This window comes from Glycine soja, chromosome 3, assembly GCF_004193775.1.
Source record: "Glycine soja cultivar W05 chromosome 3, ASM419377v2, whole genome shotgun sequence".
Classification (NCBI taxonomy): domain Eukaryota; kingdom Viridiplantae; phylum Streptophyta; class Magnoliopsida; order Fabales; family Fabaceae; genus Glycine; species Glycine soja.
In genome coordinates this window covers 42,286,124-42,304,627 of record NC_041004.1, presented here as the reverse complement: position 1 = coordinate 42,304,627, position 18,504 = coordinate 42,286,124, and the positions used below count along the sequence as shown (strand labels likewise).

At 31.2% G+C, this 18,504-nt stretch overlaps 2 protein-coding genes across 3 annotated transcripts; one reads left to right on the top strand and one right to left on the bottom strand.

Moving 5' to 3' along the window:
• The first annotated feature begins 3,193 nt into the window (after positions 1-3,193).
• LOC114407192 (purple acid phosphatase 22-like) lies at positions 3,194-7,220 on the top strand. Its single transcript, XM_028370201.1, has 5 exons — positions 3,194-3,692; positions 3,788-4,079; positions 5,642-6,210; positions 6,313-6,401; positions 6,627-7,220. The coding sequence occupies exons 1-5, from the start codon at positions 3,387-3,389 to the stop codon at positions 6,844-6,846; spliced, it is 1,476 nt and encodes a 491-aa protein (XP_028226002.1). The 5' UTR covers positions 3,194-3,386; the 3' UTR covers positions 6,847-7,220.
• Positions 7,221-10,244: 3,024 nt separating this feature from the next.
• Positions 10,245-11,593, bottom strand: LOC114407191 (zinc finger A20 and AN1 domain-containing stress-associated protein 4-like). Of its 2 annotated transcripts, none has more exons than XM_028370200.1 (2): positions 11,404-11,593; positions 10,245-11,074 (listed from the first exon to the last, which is right to left on the bottom strand). In XM_028370200.1, the coding sequence occupies exon 2, from the start codon at positions 11,064-11,066 to the stop codon at positions 10,584-10,586; it is 483 nt and encodes a 160-aa protein (XP_028226001.1). In that variant the 5' UTR covers positions 11,067-11,074; positions 11,404-11,593; the 3' UTR covers positions 10,245-10,583. The 2 variants fall into 2 exon arrangements, with proteins under 2 accessions (XP_028226001.1, XP_028226000.1); XM_028370199.1 differs by having other exon boundaries at positions 10,245-11,096; positions 11,404-11,590.
• Positions 11,594-18,504: the final 6,911 nt, after the last annotated feature.

The following is an 18,504-nucleotide window of genomic DNA, read 5'->3' as shown; positions in this document are numbered from 1 at the left end:
TCAATCATAATCAGAGAAAAAAATTATACACATCTAGAATGTTTTATATATTCATTTAATCACAATTATAATAAATTAATTGACTTTTAAAATAATTATTTTATAATAATTCAAAAGTTAATTTATGATTGGATAATGATGATATAAAGCTACGTTAAACTCTAACAATAATAATGGTAGAAAATAAAACCTTTTTTTAATGATATTTGACAATAATAAATGATCTTAATTGTAAAATGATAGTAACGGTGGAACTAATTGATTTTTACTACAATAGTAATTAAATCAAAAATAAAAGCCTCAAACAAATTGACCATGGGCATGGTTAATTTCTTAAATGTTTTAATTAATGATTCGCTCGAAATTTATTTTTTTTGGTGAATAACTTCATCAAAACTTTATGGTGTGTTTGATTTGCATTTTTATTTTCTATTTTCATTTTCTGAAAATTATTTACATTTTCAAAAAATTAGAATTATGAAAATATGTTTGATTTGACTTCTTGTTTTTTGTTACTGAAAATTTATGATATATTGACTTTTTGTTTTTTTGTATTTTTAGATTTATTTAAAATTATATTTATTGTTTATCGCAATTTCATTTTATCTGAAATAAAGTTTCTGTTCTCAACTGAAAACGAAAATTTATTATTTTCATTTTTTAATTATTTCTTATTTTTATTTTTACGAATAATATTTTTAGAAATACAACCAAACATATTTTTATTACCATTTTTTATTTCAATAAAAATAAAAATACAAAACAATCAAACCAAACACTTAATGTTATGCTAGAAGGAGATTTGATCGCCACGGTAGCGATATGATTTGTTTCCATTGGAGCTGCGATTTACTTTTCCTTGTCCGGGCGAAGAGTATAAAGTTGGTCATTGGAACTACGGGGCGTCCAGGACATGCAAAGGCTGAGTGTTGAATCGTGGTTGATTAATGATGATGCAAATGCAATGCATGCAGTCAAAAGTCAAAACAAATTGTTTGTCCTCATATTGGAACAAATTAATAACTTGATTTGCTTCTTAGTTTGTCCATCGTTCTACATCAAACATCAACTTATTTGTTGATATAATTGGATTTCGTAGACAATGTACTTTATATTTTGAGACAATTGAAATCAATAGAAAAATTCATCTCTTGAAAGGATTCTTTTTTTTGGTTGATTATTTTCTAAACTTGTTTTCTATATCAACAAAACAAAAACATTTTTTTTTTACAAGCAAAACAAGAACTTTTATGAATTACGTTAAAGAACAAATGTAGCAGATAGGAATAAATTAAAAGAGATGAAACTTTTAAAATTTGATATTTCCTTATTAATAATGAATATTATAATATGTTAAATAGGAATAAATTAAAAAGGATAAGACTTTTATAATTGAGAAAAAATCATAAAAAAATATTTGACTTAAGATGCCTCATACTTATTGTATGATTAGTCAAATTTAAATTGGAAATAAATTCAAGTAATAGTATTTAACACATAATCATAATTTTATAATTTTGATAAATTCTAATTAATAATAAAGTGTGATAAAAAATATCTGCTCAGCAGTTTTTATTAATACACTCTTTTAAATATATTATTATTGACTAAAAGATTAATTATTAAAAATTGTTAAATTGTGTAATTTTATTCCTTAATTAATCTTTATTTAGAGACTTTCTTGTATAAACTTATTTGATTCAACCATTTTTACAGACTTTCTTTTTTCTTTTTCAGATGCTGCATAAAACAGTCTGGTAAACATGATCTCTGATTTTTCTTTTTCTCTAAGAGATATAAATATTATAATTTTATAAAACAAGCCTTTTAATTGAAAAGATACTGAAAAATAAAAGAAATGATATAGGCATGGCCCCTGGCTAGTGTCTTGTCATTTTATTTACTAGAACTACTATATTTGACCAATTGAAAATGCAATTAAAAAAGAAATGAGCAAAGGGAGAGAAGGAATGATGGATGGGAAAGGCTGAAGAGAAAGAGGCACGAAAACGAAAAGCAAGAAACGTGCAAGAGGACCTCTGAGTGATGCCTAGAGTTAAAATAAGGTGGGTTTACAATATCATTAAATTTGGAGCGTCTATTTTAATCCCATGACTGATATATTATAGAAGTCCATAAATTTATTATAATATCAATTTGTGGGTATGAATAAAATTATAATAACTTTTATATTATATTAACGCATGATATCTTTTCTCATACATTTTAATATGTGATTCGTTACATCTCATTATTATTATTATTTTTTATTAGTACAACTCATTATTTATTATTATTAAATCTCATTTTATTTTATATCATAGTAAAAAAAGGTTATATCAAATTCTGTATAAATTTTGTATAAATTGATCAATACATAGAATTTTGTATAAATTTTTTTTTCTGACTCTGAATCATTTAATGAAAGTCATCATTTTAAAATGGTATATAATTAACAGTAATTTATAAATAAACAAAGGATATACTACTTTTATAATATTTTCACGCACTTTAATATATGATTAAAAAACTGTTAGAGAAAAAAATTATCTTTTTTATTTAATGTATATATATATATATATATATATATAGAAATTTATAAAATGTTAAGAATATAATATAAATCATCTTTTATATATATATATATATATATATATATATATATATATATATATATATTCACTTAATAGTTTGTTTTTTAGGAGTACATTCACTTAATAGTTAATACCTTAAAATTTAGCAAAAAAAAGTTAGTAGCTTAATTTTTTAAAATAATAATTTATATTGACATAATATTATAATCTCTACAGTTCAGTGGTCTAAACTTTATCATCCAATGCATAGATGAACTTGTTTTTTTTTTTAATTCTTTTTATCCAATAGATATATCAACTACCGTGGATTTGTTTTAGTTAAACTATTTGTCTTAAATTTGAGCTGTGGGTCATGTGGTCTGGACTGTAATTTTTATCACTCTCCTGATTTTATCTGCCAATTAAAAATTTGTAATAGTTTAAGAAGGTTCTGTATCACTTTTTTTAGGAGCAAACACGATACCATAATGTATAATTACAATGAAAATATCATTCATAGACACTTAAATCCTAATTGATATATAAAAATGTGTCTTTTATAACTCAATGACAATGAGAATATCAACAATATATGGAAAGCATGCGTGCGTGAGCGCGTGTCCAAGAAATGCTCCAATTGACAAGGCTGAGAGAAACAGAACTAAAGCAAAAAGGAGAAGAATAGAGGCTCTTCCGTGTGGTCGTTGCTGCAAGATAACACTACAATTCAACTAATTTTAACCCTCACAAATCTTAATCAAAGCCATTGCACCACCTTGCACCCTACTCCAAATTCTTTTTTTGCCATTTGAAATGTATTCCATCTCATGCTGTGTATCTACCGCAACCCCATTATATAACAGGCCCTCCTCCGTATTCAAAATGATGCCTTTCACTCCCAGAAACAAATTGCTACAATCAACAAGTAATCCAACCCAAAATAACAACAACATGATGGGAAAATGTAGCAAGTCCCTTATGGCGTTCCCAATCCTCCTACACACCCTATGCTTCCTTTTGTTCCCACAACCACTACTTTCTCAGGAGAATTTTGTTCGTCAACCAGCTGGCCAACTCATCATCACTCCCCACCATGGCTCCCATTCAGACCCCCAACAGGTTCACCATAAAATTAATTAGCTCAATTAATTCACTAAAAAATTCATCTTATGTACATGAGTTATTATTATTATTTTTTATGTTTGCAATTATAGGTGCACATTTCATTGGTGGGGAAAGAGAAGATGAGGGTGTCGTGGATAACCGAAGACAAGCACACAGAATCTGTGGTGGAGTACGGAACAAAGGCAGGGGAATATAGAGAAAAAGCAACGGGGTTGCATACCTCGTACCAATATTTTTTGTATAACTCCGGCAAGATACACAACGTTGTAATTGGGCCTTTGCAGCCAGGCACGACTTACTTCTACAGGTGCGGAGGGTCGGGCCCTGACTTTTCCTTCAAGACACCTCCACCCAAGTTTCCCATTGAATTCGTCATCGTTGGTAAGTTAATTAGTTGTTCTTGTTGGGATTTCTTTTGCTTCACGATTTATTCTAGTTTCGCATAAACTAGTATTACGGTTTCGTGCTTTTGTTTCCATGTTTGTTACCTTTCGGTGTTGTGTATGGTATGCCCCCTCGACCCTCGTAAGTCGTAACTGGTGTCTGGTGGAGTTAAATTAGTTATATGAGTTAAGATCAGTTAGTTTAGTTGATCAGTTCTTCAAGCCGCCGTCGTGGGACAGGATAAGGATTATACACCACCTGTCCACAGTTGCCAAACTTGCCTAAACAAATCAATAGCCAATCATTAGTTCATTACTCCATAAGTTTTTTCTAAGGTGATCCTAAGGATAAGAAACTAGAACAAGTATTTAGTATGAATATGTAAAAAAAGTCATGTATATTATAATTTTATGTGGTCCAAGTTTTTTTTTCTTTTAATTTCTTACTCAATGTCACAAGGATATTGGTTAGCTTTTAACTAACTCTAAATTTCCGTTCAAATTACAAAACTTTATTGTTAAGCTGCTTAATTACCTATTAAATAAATAAAATACTAAATAGGACATCTTTCTGATATCAGGTAGATTTGTGAGAGAAATTTAAAATGATATAACAATTTTTGTTTCAGAAGAACATTACTTTTTTTTATTGGAAAATGGCAAACCTAAACATGGAGAAGAGAAGGCAAAAATAAAGCTAAGTGCAGTGTTATATTTGAATCTGTACACTCTTGCATCTTGCTGCAGTTTTATTAGCTAAGGAGTCTGAGCCCTAAAAAAACAAGAAAAGAAAACTAAGGCATCTTTATTATTTTCCCTTTTACTTCAGCTATGTGTTTTGTACTTCCTTCTTCTTCTTTTTTATTTTAATTCTATGGAAATGCCGAAATGGTGGAGAAGAGCTCAGTTTTTCCTTTTCCTTTTCCTTCTCCTTTCCTATTGAGCTCTCACTTCTATTTAAATATATAAAAGCAGAAAATTAAGCTTGGGCCGGGCATGAAATGAAAGTGGACAGAATACACATCTAACTATCCAATGTATAAGGCCCATGCTACTCGCACCCTCAGTTTACTCTTCACACAGCTCTCAATTCATTTTAGAAAAAAAATACTCTTCACGAAAACCTATTTGTGTTATGTTACGATCTAGAATGGAAACTTGTTTTCCTGAAGAATATCTTTGTCGTTTTTTAAATGACAGGTGGTGCGAAGAGGAAAGAGGGATATCTATAGTGTTAGCTTAGACAACTAGTCATACCTGACAAAATAGATTTTTGGGCCATGATACAAGGAACCAAACGAAAACCCACATAAAAATAGCTATAAAAAAATGCTATAGCTAGCCTGTATTCAAATGGCCACAAGTAGAAACGCCCATAGTTGATTGTTGACCAGAAATATAAAAACAAAAGAATTATCTTTGACTTTAAATTTATAGTTGAATTGATTGGCAGACCCAGAGGCCGAGAGTCACACCTTATTGTGTTTTTTGGTACCTATACCCAGGACAAAAGATGTGGATGAAAATCTTTATAATCATGTTATATATTTTTGTGTGCAGGGGACTTGGGACAAACAGAATGGACTGCATCAACCTTAAAACACGTTGACAGCAACGACTATGACGTGTTCTTGTTACCAGGAGACCTATCTTATGCAGATTCCCAACAACCTTTGTGGGACTCTTTTGGTCGTTTGGTGGAGCCATATGCTAGTAAAAGGCCATGGATGGTTACAGAAGGCAACCACGAGATTGAGAGTTTCCCCATTATCTACCCACAAGGCTTCCAAGCCTACAATGCTCGCTGGCCCATGCCCTTCCAACAAAGTGGCTCCACCTCAAACCTCTATTACTCCTTCGAGGTTACTGCCACCCACTTCATCATGCTAGGTTCCTACACTGATTTTGACGCTCAATCACAACAATACACGTGGCTTCAATCTGACCTCGCCAACATTGATAGGGCCAAGACACCTTGGGTGATTGTGTTGTTGCATGCACCTTGGTATAACACTAATGAGGCACACCAAGGTGAAGGTGAATCCATGAGACAAGCCATGGAGGAGTTGCTTTATGAGGCACGCGTTGACTTGGTTTTTGCTGGCCATGTTCATGCTTATGAGCGCTTCGTATGTCACACTTTTTCAGTATTTTTATGTTAATTAGTAGTAAATATTTCACTTTCGTGTGTTCTTTTTTTTATTATTATTAACTAATTGAGTTCGTTGCAGACTCGAATTTACGATAATAAGGCTGATTCATGTGGACCAATGTACGTGACAATTGGGGACGGAGGAAATCGGGAAGGCCTTGCGTTAATGTGAGATATACTATTTATTATTATAAGTAACAAATTTTAGTATAAATAAGAAATAAGTTTTAGCTTATTTTATACTAAAATTTGTTTCTTATAAAAATAACCCAAGATATAGTATTAATGTTAAATGTTAACCAATGATTTTAATTTATATATTTTCAAAGATTTTTTACTCTTTCTTAGGGCCTTGATGGATTAACATTTTTGCATGTTGATTGTTGATAATAGGTTTAAGAACCCTCCGAGCCCGCTCTCATTGTATCGAGAGCCAAGCTTTGGACATGGAAGGTTGCGAATACTAAATGAAACACATGCACATTGGTCATGGCACCGAAACAATGATGCTGATGCGTTTGTAGCTGATGGTGTTTGGATAGAGAGTTTAAGCAGCTCGAAAGCATGCTCGAAGACACCAGACCAACAAGATGCTGCTAACGAAGAGCTATAAAATTCTTATTGGAGAGGTACGTAATTATCCTATCAAGAAAGAGAAGATCATTAATTACTTGCAAGTATCTTCAGTTAGGATGAGGAATGAAACACATTATAACATGTGTTAGCATCTCACTCGGCCTCTTTGATATGATATCAGAGTTCAAAAGAATTTTACTATCTTTAAATTCAATGCACTTCAGTTCTTGATTCGAATCTTTGTCAAATTAGGCCCATGATTTTACACAACTCCTCTGTAACCAAATAAGAATCCAGATTGAAAATAATGTGTTCTCGATTAACTGCATGTTACTGTAAAAAATAGCAGGGGACCCTTTACCAATTTGATGTGAATATATGAACATGCTTCCATTTGTTGTTAGATTAAAATTCAGATCAAAATAAATGGAAAACTTGATTCTCTTATTTTCATTTTCTTTGCAACTCAGTTTTCTATGATACATTTGCTTGTAAATTCTCAACTTTTTTAAAAAAAAAAATAAATCCATCGTTACCTTAAAGGAGAAATTTGGTAAGATTAGAAAAATAGGTCACAATTGAATTTGTGGCATGTGACAAGGACAAACTTGTCGAGCAAGGAAAGAAAAATCTAAAGAGAAATTTAAATGAGTTTTTTTGTCAATAAATTCTTTCATTTTTTGAATTTTATATGAATTTCTTCATAAACATGAAATCAACGAGACTATATATAAAAATTAATAAAAAGAAAATATAAACAGAAAATACGCCCATAACCTTTTATAAACACAGTTGTGTATGTGTAGCAATATAATAATCCAACTTCTTGTTTCAGGTCATTCTCATTGCATTTGCACTAATAATTTTTAAGTTCACATTAGAAGCATCACCCTTTGGTCATGGTATCACATGACAGGACTTGAAGGAATACTGGAATAGACAATTAAATTTAAAAGAGAGCAGTGAGTGGGTTCATGACCCCAAAAACAAAAATTATGATTCTATGAGTAGCTTGGTAAATACAGCTGGCAAGAAAGAACTTCCCGAACCGAAAAATAAGAAACTAAAACAGGCAGCATGTAAGAACAGTTTAACGCTGGTGTATGAGAGTTGTTTATTTTAAAGGTGACGAGAGAGAAGGGAAACGCGTGTAAGAATAATTGCTTCTAAGAAGAACGGTTCATATAAAAAAGTGAGGATCTAATATATTTTTTGATTTATTTTAGTTGAAAATTGAGATAGATAATGAGAGAGATCAATGTCAATTTTGAGATTTATATTGCTCAGAGAAAACCACGCATATATTCTAATACCAATTATCACATTTTTTGGTAGACCAATTATCACATATTTTAAAATATAATTTTATTTACTTGTAGGTTAATCCTTCTATTACATTTTTTAATTAAAAACATATCATGTTGACAATTTTCTGTTCAATCACTGATAAAAATTAATAACACCAAGATTTACATACATACATGATATATCATTTTATAATTAGTATAGAGTTTTTTTACATGACATTAAGTTGATTTTTTTTTATAAAAAAAAAGTAGTTTAGAAACCTTGTAATTGATCATCTTGAAGTAGTAATTGGTTACTATGTTGCAGAGTTCTTAAAACAGAACTAAGAACAATGTAATGGATTACAACTTGAATCTATTACAAGTACTTAAAAACACATTTAAGCTTGGAAAATTAATTAATACTTTTCAAATACTTTCATTATCTATTATCAAACTAGCTTGTGTAACCAATTGAATTAAAGATTAATCCAATTATTTCACGCTTGATTTAATTTAGTCGGAAAAACATTTCATTTAATTATAGTTTTGATTAAGTTTTCATGGCTCATGTAAGTGATTTTTACTTAGCCAAGCTTAAGAAAACTAAACACTTAATATATATTGCTCTAGCAAACATAAGCACACAAATATTACAATGAATCATCACATCAAATGAGAGGCCACTCATCTCAAGCCTTCATTATCCTTATACTTACTCCTCACATCGACGCCAATTTCTATGTGTATTTGGCATGACACTTAAATTAAACATTAATACTATTTATTTAAGTTATCACATGCTTTAATTTATTTTTTAACCCTAAAAATTATTTTTCTAGAAAAATATAATTTATATAAAAACCATATAAATGTGTTTCTTTATGTTATTTTATATTTTCAGCTAGTTTAACCATTCCTCTAAAAATAGCTAGTTTAACAATTAATGTTCCAAACACTTTTAATTAAATAAATAAACTAACGTATGAATAAGAATTCAACTAGACTGACAAACCATTCACTTTGATCCCTACAAATAAAGGGAAACCCCTTATTTTAGGTAACTCAATGAACTAGTGATAACACTAAATAAGCTCATACTAATTTAATCGTCAAATTTTGTGCAAGTTATTCAATCAACTCATAACAAAGTCCTTTTTGGTTTTGCTTATGTATTGAATGACGTGCATATATTTTAAAGGTGTTTGAATTTACTTTAAATAAGTATTCAAAGCTTAATAGCATATTTGTTTTTGACATTTTGGATGTTATTTTTCACATCTTGTTTATGATTTTAAGAAATTAGTAATTATAACGCATGTTTAGATACATGTTTCATATCAAGAATAACTTTTGGAATAGTGTTCATGGATTCTAACTTCCACATCTCAAATATAATTTCTTTCTTAATGAATTTTCAAATACGCTATAAATCACATCAAATTGTAAAAAAATGGAAGCTGCTTTTAGTTATTTTCACTTTAATACAAGTTAGAATCCATGAACACTACTCCAAACATGCTCTAAAACTATAAATAGTGGCTTGTGTTCAACATTTGCTCCCTAAACTATATGACAATCGATAAAGTCCAACTACTAACATGTTCGATTTCACATATTAAAGTGTAATTTTCTATATCTCGAATATAATTTTAAGAAACTAAGGTTATGTTTGGATTTATGTTTAAAATAAGGTGTATAAATTTGAAGATAAATCTAAAGATCAACGAATTCAATTTTATAAATTATAAAAGAAAGAATCTGAATGCTTTTACAAATTTCATTCTTTCCCAAAAATTTATTTGACATAGTAAAACAAACATACACTAATATGTATAGCTTTCATATCTAAAATGTCATTTTTCCATTCACAACCTCAACTGGGAGGACCACAATTGGGCCTAGAGTACATCCACTCTCTCACCTTTTCGGTTCAGTGGACAGCAGCCACAGCCTTCCAGAATAGTTTTGTTTATCCCCCAACACATTTATAGCGAGCCTTTTTTATTACTATAATGTTATAATATGATCACAACTTTCCACTATCGGATTTTAAAATTATATTCGAGGCGTCTATTTTGACCTATATTCGTTTTTCAAACAAAAATCCAGAGAGCAACAAAAAGAAAGAGAAAAAGAGAGAACGACAGGATACAACGCAGACGATAATTTACCTTTCTCGCAAACGGAAGAAAAATAGAAATGCCTGTAGAAAAATATTAAACTACACTTTTTTACATTGCATTGCAATTCTAAACAAACCCCTCAATTTCCGAACGTGGGTGGACCTAACATTTTCCATTTTTAATGAACAAACACAAAGCAAAGCCTCCAAAATATGACTTATTCAACCCTTCCCAATGTCGTCATAACTAATAGATTTTTTTTTTCTTACACACGCTCGAAATAGGTTCGTATCAACGGCCCACGACGGACGGTCCTGATCAACTCACCCTAATCGCTTCGATCATCATATCAACGGTGCAGATTAAATCCTCCGTAGCTTCTCGCCTTTGATCACGGGATTCGCCCGTGCTATCTCCTCTCTCCCCACCGCCTTGAAATCGAAGCCACACGCGTGTTTCTCGGGGTACCGGTGAGTCCCACAAAACGTGGTTCCGCACCTGCACTTAAACCCAGTCAATCCCACGCGCTTCCTACACGCGCCGCACCGGTTCGCCTGAACCGGTGCGGCCACATCTGGCGAACTCACCACCGACGGTTGAGGGAGGGATTCAACCGGCGCCGGAAGAGAATCCACGGCGGAGGCAACGGCGACGGTGGCGGAGGAAGATCCAGAAAGAGCGGTTTCGATTGTGGATTTAGTTTTGGCTTGTTCTTCTTCCTTCAAACGGATGTCTCTGTAGCATTTGGAACAGAGATTCATTGTGGCGGGGCTACCGAAGAAGCCGCAGTTGTTGGAGCAGAGTCTGTGACCTTCGGGAGCTTGGCATCGGTGTTCTTCGGCCATGTTTGGATCTGTAAGAAGAGAAAAAAAAATCTATAGCAGCGTGAGGTTGTTGTTGATGACGAATATTTCAAGCGTTTGTATGATTCCTTCAAAATTCGAGGAATAATTGAAAAACTGATGAATCTCTCGCGTTAGGCTTTTTGGAATTATTACGTATAAATAGAAAGAAAGAAAAATAGAGATTGGAAATTCAACAAAGGCGTGCCGAAAATAGGGGAATTTTGTTTGTACAACGAAATTGCAAGAATATGTTTCTTTTTTCTTTTTTTTTTATAAAAAAAAAACGAGAAAAATAAAGGGCTATTGGGATGAGAGGAGAAGGAGAAAGAGTTGGTACCTGATTTATAACAAGGAGTGGTTGTGGGATTGTGAAGAAGATAAGACCAAGAGTGGAAAGAGGAAAGAAGAAAGAATCTTAACGGAGAATGATTAACAGAGTCGGAACTCGGAAAGGATATAAGAGTGAGAAAGAGAGAGAGAAAGAAAAAAATAAGAGGAAGCCACCGCGAAAGGAGACAAATGGGTATTGATCATTTTCAACTTCTCATTCTTAAGAGGATAATTAATTAATGGGATGGAAAGTTATGTCGAGACTTGGGAGGAGAAAATTATGCATTATTGTTAATTAGATTACTGATTAATTGTTTTTGCTTTAACGTGAGATGGAAAAAGAGACAGGCTGGCTTTGACGGCAGTGGTGTGGTGGAGAAGAAGGCAGCGGCCCATAAACTTCAACCAACCTAAGGGAAAATACTTAAAAATAAGTCATTATTGGAGTCTTGCCAGGAAAATAAAAATATGGTCAATTAAATATAATTAAGGATTAAAATTCCCAATTAATTATATAACCAATTGGAAAATGAATAATAAAAACATTTTACTAAAAAATCTAGAAAACTACTGTATAATAGTACTATTTTTTAATCAGTGCTAGTTGGCATTTACTTTAAATTAATTTTCAATATATACAAAGATACTCAATTAAATTTAATTAACTATTATTTCTCATCAAATTAAACTGAACGGACGTGGAAATGCATGAATTAAACAAAAAAAAAATCTCTGAACGCTGTGGATCGATAAAATCAAAACACGGTGGAAAAAGAAAAAGGGAAGAAGCCAAAGTGGAAGAAGCGTGTTTGGTGAGAAGGCGTGGCACCTAGTTAGACTTAGACCCACCCTAATAATTAATTGTAATTAAATAATACATAGAGAATAAGCTTATCTTATATTATATGTTAACCAACATGCCGAATTCGTTTTTCAATTTTCAACCAAAAAATAAATATCTTAACAAACATGCCTCGACATGTAAATTGTAATGCACCCACACGCGCGACCCTTCAATTTGTCAAACAACGATAAAAACCTGATGCTGCTTGCTAGTTCTCGTTACATCATTCTGGCAGTCTCATTTGATTTTTTTTTCTTACGTATTTTTTAGTACTTGCAATTTAATATGTTTTTGTTTTTTTTTCTTTTTTTGAAATTTTTATAAATTATATTTATTTTATTTTTTGTTCTTATAACATTTTAAATAACTTTTTTCAATATTCAAAGTATTATTTATAGAGATTTAAGAATTAAAAATAAAACAAATATAATATACAATGATTAAAAATAAAAATTATAATTTTACAAAAATTAAAAATTAAACCATTGTTTTTTAAACTCATTTGATATTATTTATACAGGGGAAGTGTGGAACCATGGGATGTAATGATAAAATAGGCTAAACGATTAACTTCGTCTCCGAAGGTGCTCTTTCTCCGGTTGAAAGATAATGAATATTGACTTGATCTTCATAGATGATCTTTTCGTAATGAAAAAAAAAACACTGAACCGAACATGTATGATTTTTTTATTTATAAAATCCATAAATGATTTATTTTTGTAAGATATGAACATTGCTAATTTGCTAAATCTAGATTTTGATACATGGTATATGTCAATACTCTAATGCCTTTTTTCTTCTAAGTGAGGATAGTCATGATTTTATTTTTTATTTTTAAAATTCAAAGTGTATGTTTCTGTGTGAACCTCGGCAATCACTTAGTCTAATGCTACATATTGATTGTTTTGAGCAAATATGTTTTTTTTATGACCATTTCAAGTTAGTCCCTACAGTCGAAGAAATTAAAAAAAGAAAACTAAAAAAGCCCTTGAAAGAAACTTCCAAGTTTCAACTGACCGATATTCGCATTGACCTTTGAATGGATGATAGTTAACTAATGTTGTTAACTTTGATAATATAGTGTGTTAACTGACTCATCCTCACCCACCTTTGTGCACATTTATATACTAATTAAGTATGGACTAAATTGAAGCGTTTTGCTTTCAATGTTAAAGATTTGTTTCTAACCTTTTAATAAATATAACAACAATAAAGTCTTATCCAACTAATAAAAGTTAACTATATAAATCATACAATATTATTTAATATGATTAAAAATTAAAATTTAATAAATATTATTAAATCTAACTTAAAAATTTTCTCTAATATTATTTTTTGGCCTCCCTCGTCTCTTTTTTTTTTCTTCTAAAAATCATACAATTTGCTTTTTTTAATTTATGCCTCTTATGGTATTCTTTATATATGCTCAAACCTTAACTAATTTTTTCATCATCTTTTCCTTAATCAGTACTACCTTAATCTTCTTATGCAATCTTACTCCGCAAGGGCATTGGATAGAAGACTTCAAGTAAATTAGACCAGAGATGCAAGAGAAGGCCCTAGGGTTCTCATGAGTTTTAGGGTAGATTTTGACCCTATGGGCTAAGTATGAACCCACTTATCTTTGTACATATTAGATTAAGATTTCATTATTTTTTAGGCCTTGTATTTAGGGCTCCATAATGTAGGTAAGGTACCCTAGAAATGTAGGATTTTTCAGCCATTTTAAGGCACCTAGACTAGTTTTTGTATTAGGGATAATTTTGTAATTTCACATGCATTAAATGAATATTTGATGTGTGTTGAGAAATAAATTTAATTGAATTGGAAGAAGCCCAATCCAATTAAATTTTAGAGGGGGAGGTGAGCATTTGCTTGCTACACCCATTGTCACATCATATAGTCACATTTTGTGCATATCATTCATGCTTTACATGCTTCATGACACCTAAGCACACTTAGTGAAGAATCTTGGACTTGATCTTGGATTAGTGAGCTGAACCATAGTTAAAATTCACTAATCATAATTAGTGAAATTTTGGCTCCACAAATTCAATTTCAAATTCAAGTGAAATTTAAATAGAAATTCAAATTTCCCTCCAATTTTGTGTGACACTTAGGCTATAAATAGAGGTCATGTGTGTGCATTTTTTGAACTTTGATCATTTGAAAATTAAACTTCAGATTTCAAATCTCTTTTAGAGCACAAAATTTTGTGCTATTTTTTTCCTCTTCCTTCATTCATCTCCTTCTTCCTCCAAGCTCTTATCTATGACCTCCTATGGTGGTGAGCTTCTTCTAGACTCATCTTCTCCTTAAAGTGGCGTCTTCTTTCTCTCTTCCTTCTTCATTCCGCTGTCATTCATCTCTCAAGAAGTAAAGAAATTCATTGATAAAGAAGATCCTAGGCCTACAAGCTCCAATTGAGCTTACATCATCTTCTCTCATTTTTTCTTATGATCATACATCTATTTTATCATTCTCATGTTCGTCTTTGGATGATAATAATTAATTGTTAACTTTAATAATGTGAAACATTAAGTGACCCATCTTAACTCACCTTTGAGCACAAATATATGCCAATTACCGGAGGATTTAATCAAAGTGTGCTTTGCTTCTACAGTAGTATTTTTTCCTCCCCTCTTAAATACATTTGGCTAAAAGACTAAAATGAAGTTTTAAGGATATATAATCAACAACGTCTAACATAATTAATACATGAATGAATTTTTTAAGCACATTGATAGAGATTTGATTACTCAATCATGTGCAAAGAAAAGATTTTATTAATAGATGCAAATTTTACTTTGATGATTTCTATTGAAATAAGATTTTATTCAATGCTAATCATGAGTGTACAAGAGATACATATAGAATACAAAGGGATATCAAACTCAAAATTATCTATAACTTGAATTTAAATTGCAACAATTTATCATTAATTATTCTATCATATCAATAGTTTAACATGCCCCCATAAGATGTTGGTGGCAAAGACAATGCAAATTTTGTTCATCAGAAATTTGTGACACGAAAATGTAAGATCTTTGATGAGAAGATTTGCACATTGATCAAAGTCAACAAATACAAACTTAACCATTAAGCAAATGTCATAACACAACGCATAACCTCTTAAGAGAAGCAAAAAGGCTTAACCACCATAAGTTAGAAGCAAGAGAATGACTTAACTACTTAAAAAAGCTTAAACAAGAAAAATGGCTTAACCACCAAAAAAAAGTAGAAGCAAAATAGTTTAATCACTTAAAAAGATAGAACAAAACGGCTTAATCACCTAAAAGACAAAAGCAAAAAAAATTATTTAATCACCTGAAAGAGAAAAACAAAACAAAAAATAACTTAACCACATAAAAAGCAAAAGAAAAATGACTTAATCATTTAAAAAAACTGAAACAAGAAAATTTTACCATCATGAATTATTTCAAATAAAAAACATGATATGATCCTCGTTATATAACCATCAAGAAATTGTGACTTTAAAGAAATAAATCATTTAATAATTGACATAGACTAAAAAACAAAAAAAAATATCACTATTAAACTCCTCCGTCTATAATACCATATTAAAATGATGAAATAATTAGAATTAAAATTTTATTTACTACTAATAATTTATAACTAATTACCTTATCATATTAATATTCTAACAATTTTTGCGTCTCCGGAATCGGCCATATGCTTGCGGTTACGAGAATACTTTGCCTTTAGAAAATAACAAAAAGATATTATCATATATTTTTTTCTCCCACCTTTTCTCTTTAATTCTTCCTCTCCCTTTCTCTTCTTCCACTTCTATTCTTTCTCTTTCCTCCATGCTTGCTCACTCTTTTTCTCTCTTTCAGTATTAAAAACAACACATCAAGAGGATCATCAACTTTAAGATTTCACCCACTTAAAAAAAACATAGCATTTATCAGATTAAAACAAGACTGAATCATTGATATTTCTATATACATATAAATACATTAATGGATTAAAAGAAAAAGAAAAGAAAATTTCTTTTTGTCACCAATGAATTAATTTTATTGAACAGCACAAGATTTGGCATGAACATCAAACATATTGTGAAGCACCCAATACACATGACATCATCCCATATTTGATGCAGCAACAAACTAAATCCACCCCAAAATGTTACCAGGGCTGTTTGTAAAATAAAAATCATGACAGTCAACACCAAGGTTGTCGAATCTTAACATATACAACCGCACGTTGCAAATCAGAAGATTCGAAACTTTGTTTGCGAAATGCCAATTGTGAGAACCTCTGCTACTATCATGTTTTTTGCATTAGTAATAAAATCCTTTCCAGAGCCTTTTAACTTTTAAGTTTTAACTAAGGCCACGTTGATAAATGATAAGAAAATAATGAATGTAAATCTGGGGAGGAATAAAAAGTAGGCTATGTTCCTTTTTGTTTGCTATGAATAAATGTCATATGATAGTAAAAATTGTATCATTTGCATCAAAATTTTCCAATAAATCTAAAGGGTTAGCTTTAACATTAAGCTGATAATGATGAATAGAACAAAATTGAATTACCCGGGAACCTCTCATTATCCAGGAAATTTATGCACGGGTGTGATCTAGAAAAAAAGGGAAGATGCCAATAATCCACACACAAACAGAGTGAAAAGTGGGCTATATGCAGAAGTTTAATTCATAATTTTATAATATTCAATTCTGCCAATTGGGTGGAGAGCAACTCATGGATGGATGCTATGGACTTGTTTCACATTTTCTTTTAATTAAATGTGCAGTTCTAAGAACAAGAAGAAATTATGAACTCAGTCGCATATTCTAGCTAGATTCTTCCACTATTGATATAATATAATGGTCCCTCTACTCCCTTGAACTTTTTTATTTTCCAACTACAAATGTTCAGATTCATACATACATACATATATGTCATGAAATGTTGGGTGAGAATACATGTTTTTCTGCATGCATGTGGCTACAGCAAATAGTGGAAGCAGACATGCTTTTGAGAGAGGAAGCGGGGTGTAGGATAAGAATCATTCTTTTATACGGTTACTTGTGTATGTATGCAGAAGTGAGGAAGAGAGAGAAGAAAAATGGAAAAATGTGACAAAGAGAAATAAAGAGGAAGAAAAGAAGGAAAAAGATCCTCACTTGAAAAAGAAAAAAAAAACTGCATGAAATTTTAACCGTATACTAATTTTAATACATAAAAAATAAATAAACAGACTTTGAATGATGGGATGTGTAATTTGCACACTCTTCAAAAAAAAAATAATCGAAGAGAATTCATACTCAAGAAAGGAAGAGGAAAAAAAGAGGTTTTTTTTTTTGAAAGGCAGGGGAAAATCCCCAGAACTGAAAACTAAGTAGAAATTACATCAGCACTAACAGTAATAAAAAAAAAACAAAATCGCAACGTATGATTCCACTTCAAAGAACCTCCCTGCAAGGCATACTCCTTAATATTAATATCTTGGATCATAATAAAACAAGGATGGTAGGAACGACATTCATTGTTTAGTAAGGATGTAGACACAAGAGAATCAGATTCAACACAAAAATGCTTGTACCCTCGGCTCCAATCTCCAAGAAATTTTATTTCCAAGCAAAATTGCCCAAAGTTCAGCTATAACAACTGAACCAGATCCTATGTTAGCAGCATAAGAAAACAACACCCGACCATTTGAGTCCCTAGAAAAAAAAAAGAAAGAGGTTGAATTGAAGAAAGAGAAAAAGATACATCTTAATAATTTTATTTTAGTCCCTAGCTTATGTAAATGCCACATGGACAAACACATAAGACATTATTTGTTAAAAAATTCAGCATAAGGTTAAAGCAGAAGAGGGCATCAAAGAGCTGCTGCTTGATCTTCTGTCTTCTCTTCAACCCAAGCATAAGGATCAGCTAACTGTTATTTTGTGGACAATATGGACCAGGAGGAACCAGAAAATATGGGAGTGTCTAGAGCTTCCACCTCACATGTCTATTTCTAATGTCACTCAGTAGTACCTAATGGAATGGAAGCATGCTAGAGAAGATCCTGCTCATAATTCAAATCAAGCTCAAACATCAAGCTAATCACAGTTGGACACCTCCTGAAACAGGTTCGCTCAAACACAATATTGATGCTGCAATTTTTTGAAATCAGCTTTGCTTTGGTGTTGGTATGTGCATACATGATGATCATGGGAGATTAATAAAGGCAAGAACTCAATGGAATTAGTACCTCATCCGAAATAAGCAGAAGAGTGAGCATTAATTATT

What these genes read in the sequence shown, in the direction of transcription:
- LOC114407192 (XM_028370201.1), top strand. Translation starts at nt 3,387, where the DNA reads ATGTATTCCATCTCATGCTGTGTATCTACCGCAACCCCATTATATAAC. An exon ending in CCCATTCAGACCCCCAACAG is followed by an intron (nt 3,693 to 3,787) that starts GTTCACCATAAA and finishes TTGCAATTATAG; the next exon opens with GTGCACATTTCATTGGTGGG. An exon ending in TTCATGCTTATGAGCGCTTC is followed by an intron (nt 6,211 to 6,312) that starts GTATGTCACACT and finishes AGTTCGTTGCAG; the next exon opens with ACTCGAATTTACGATAATAA.
- LOC114407191 (XM_028370200.1), bottom strand. Translation starts at nt 11,066, where the DNA reads ATGGCCGAAGAACACCGATGCCAAGCTCCCGAAGGTCACAGACTCTGC.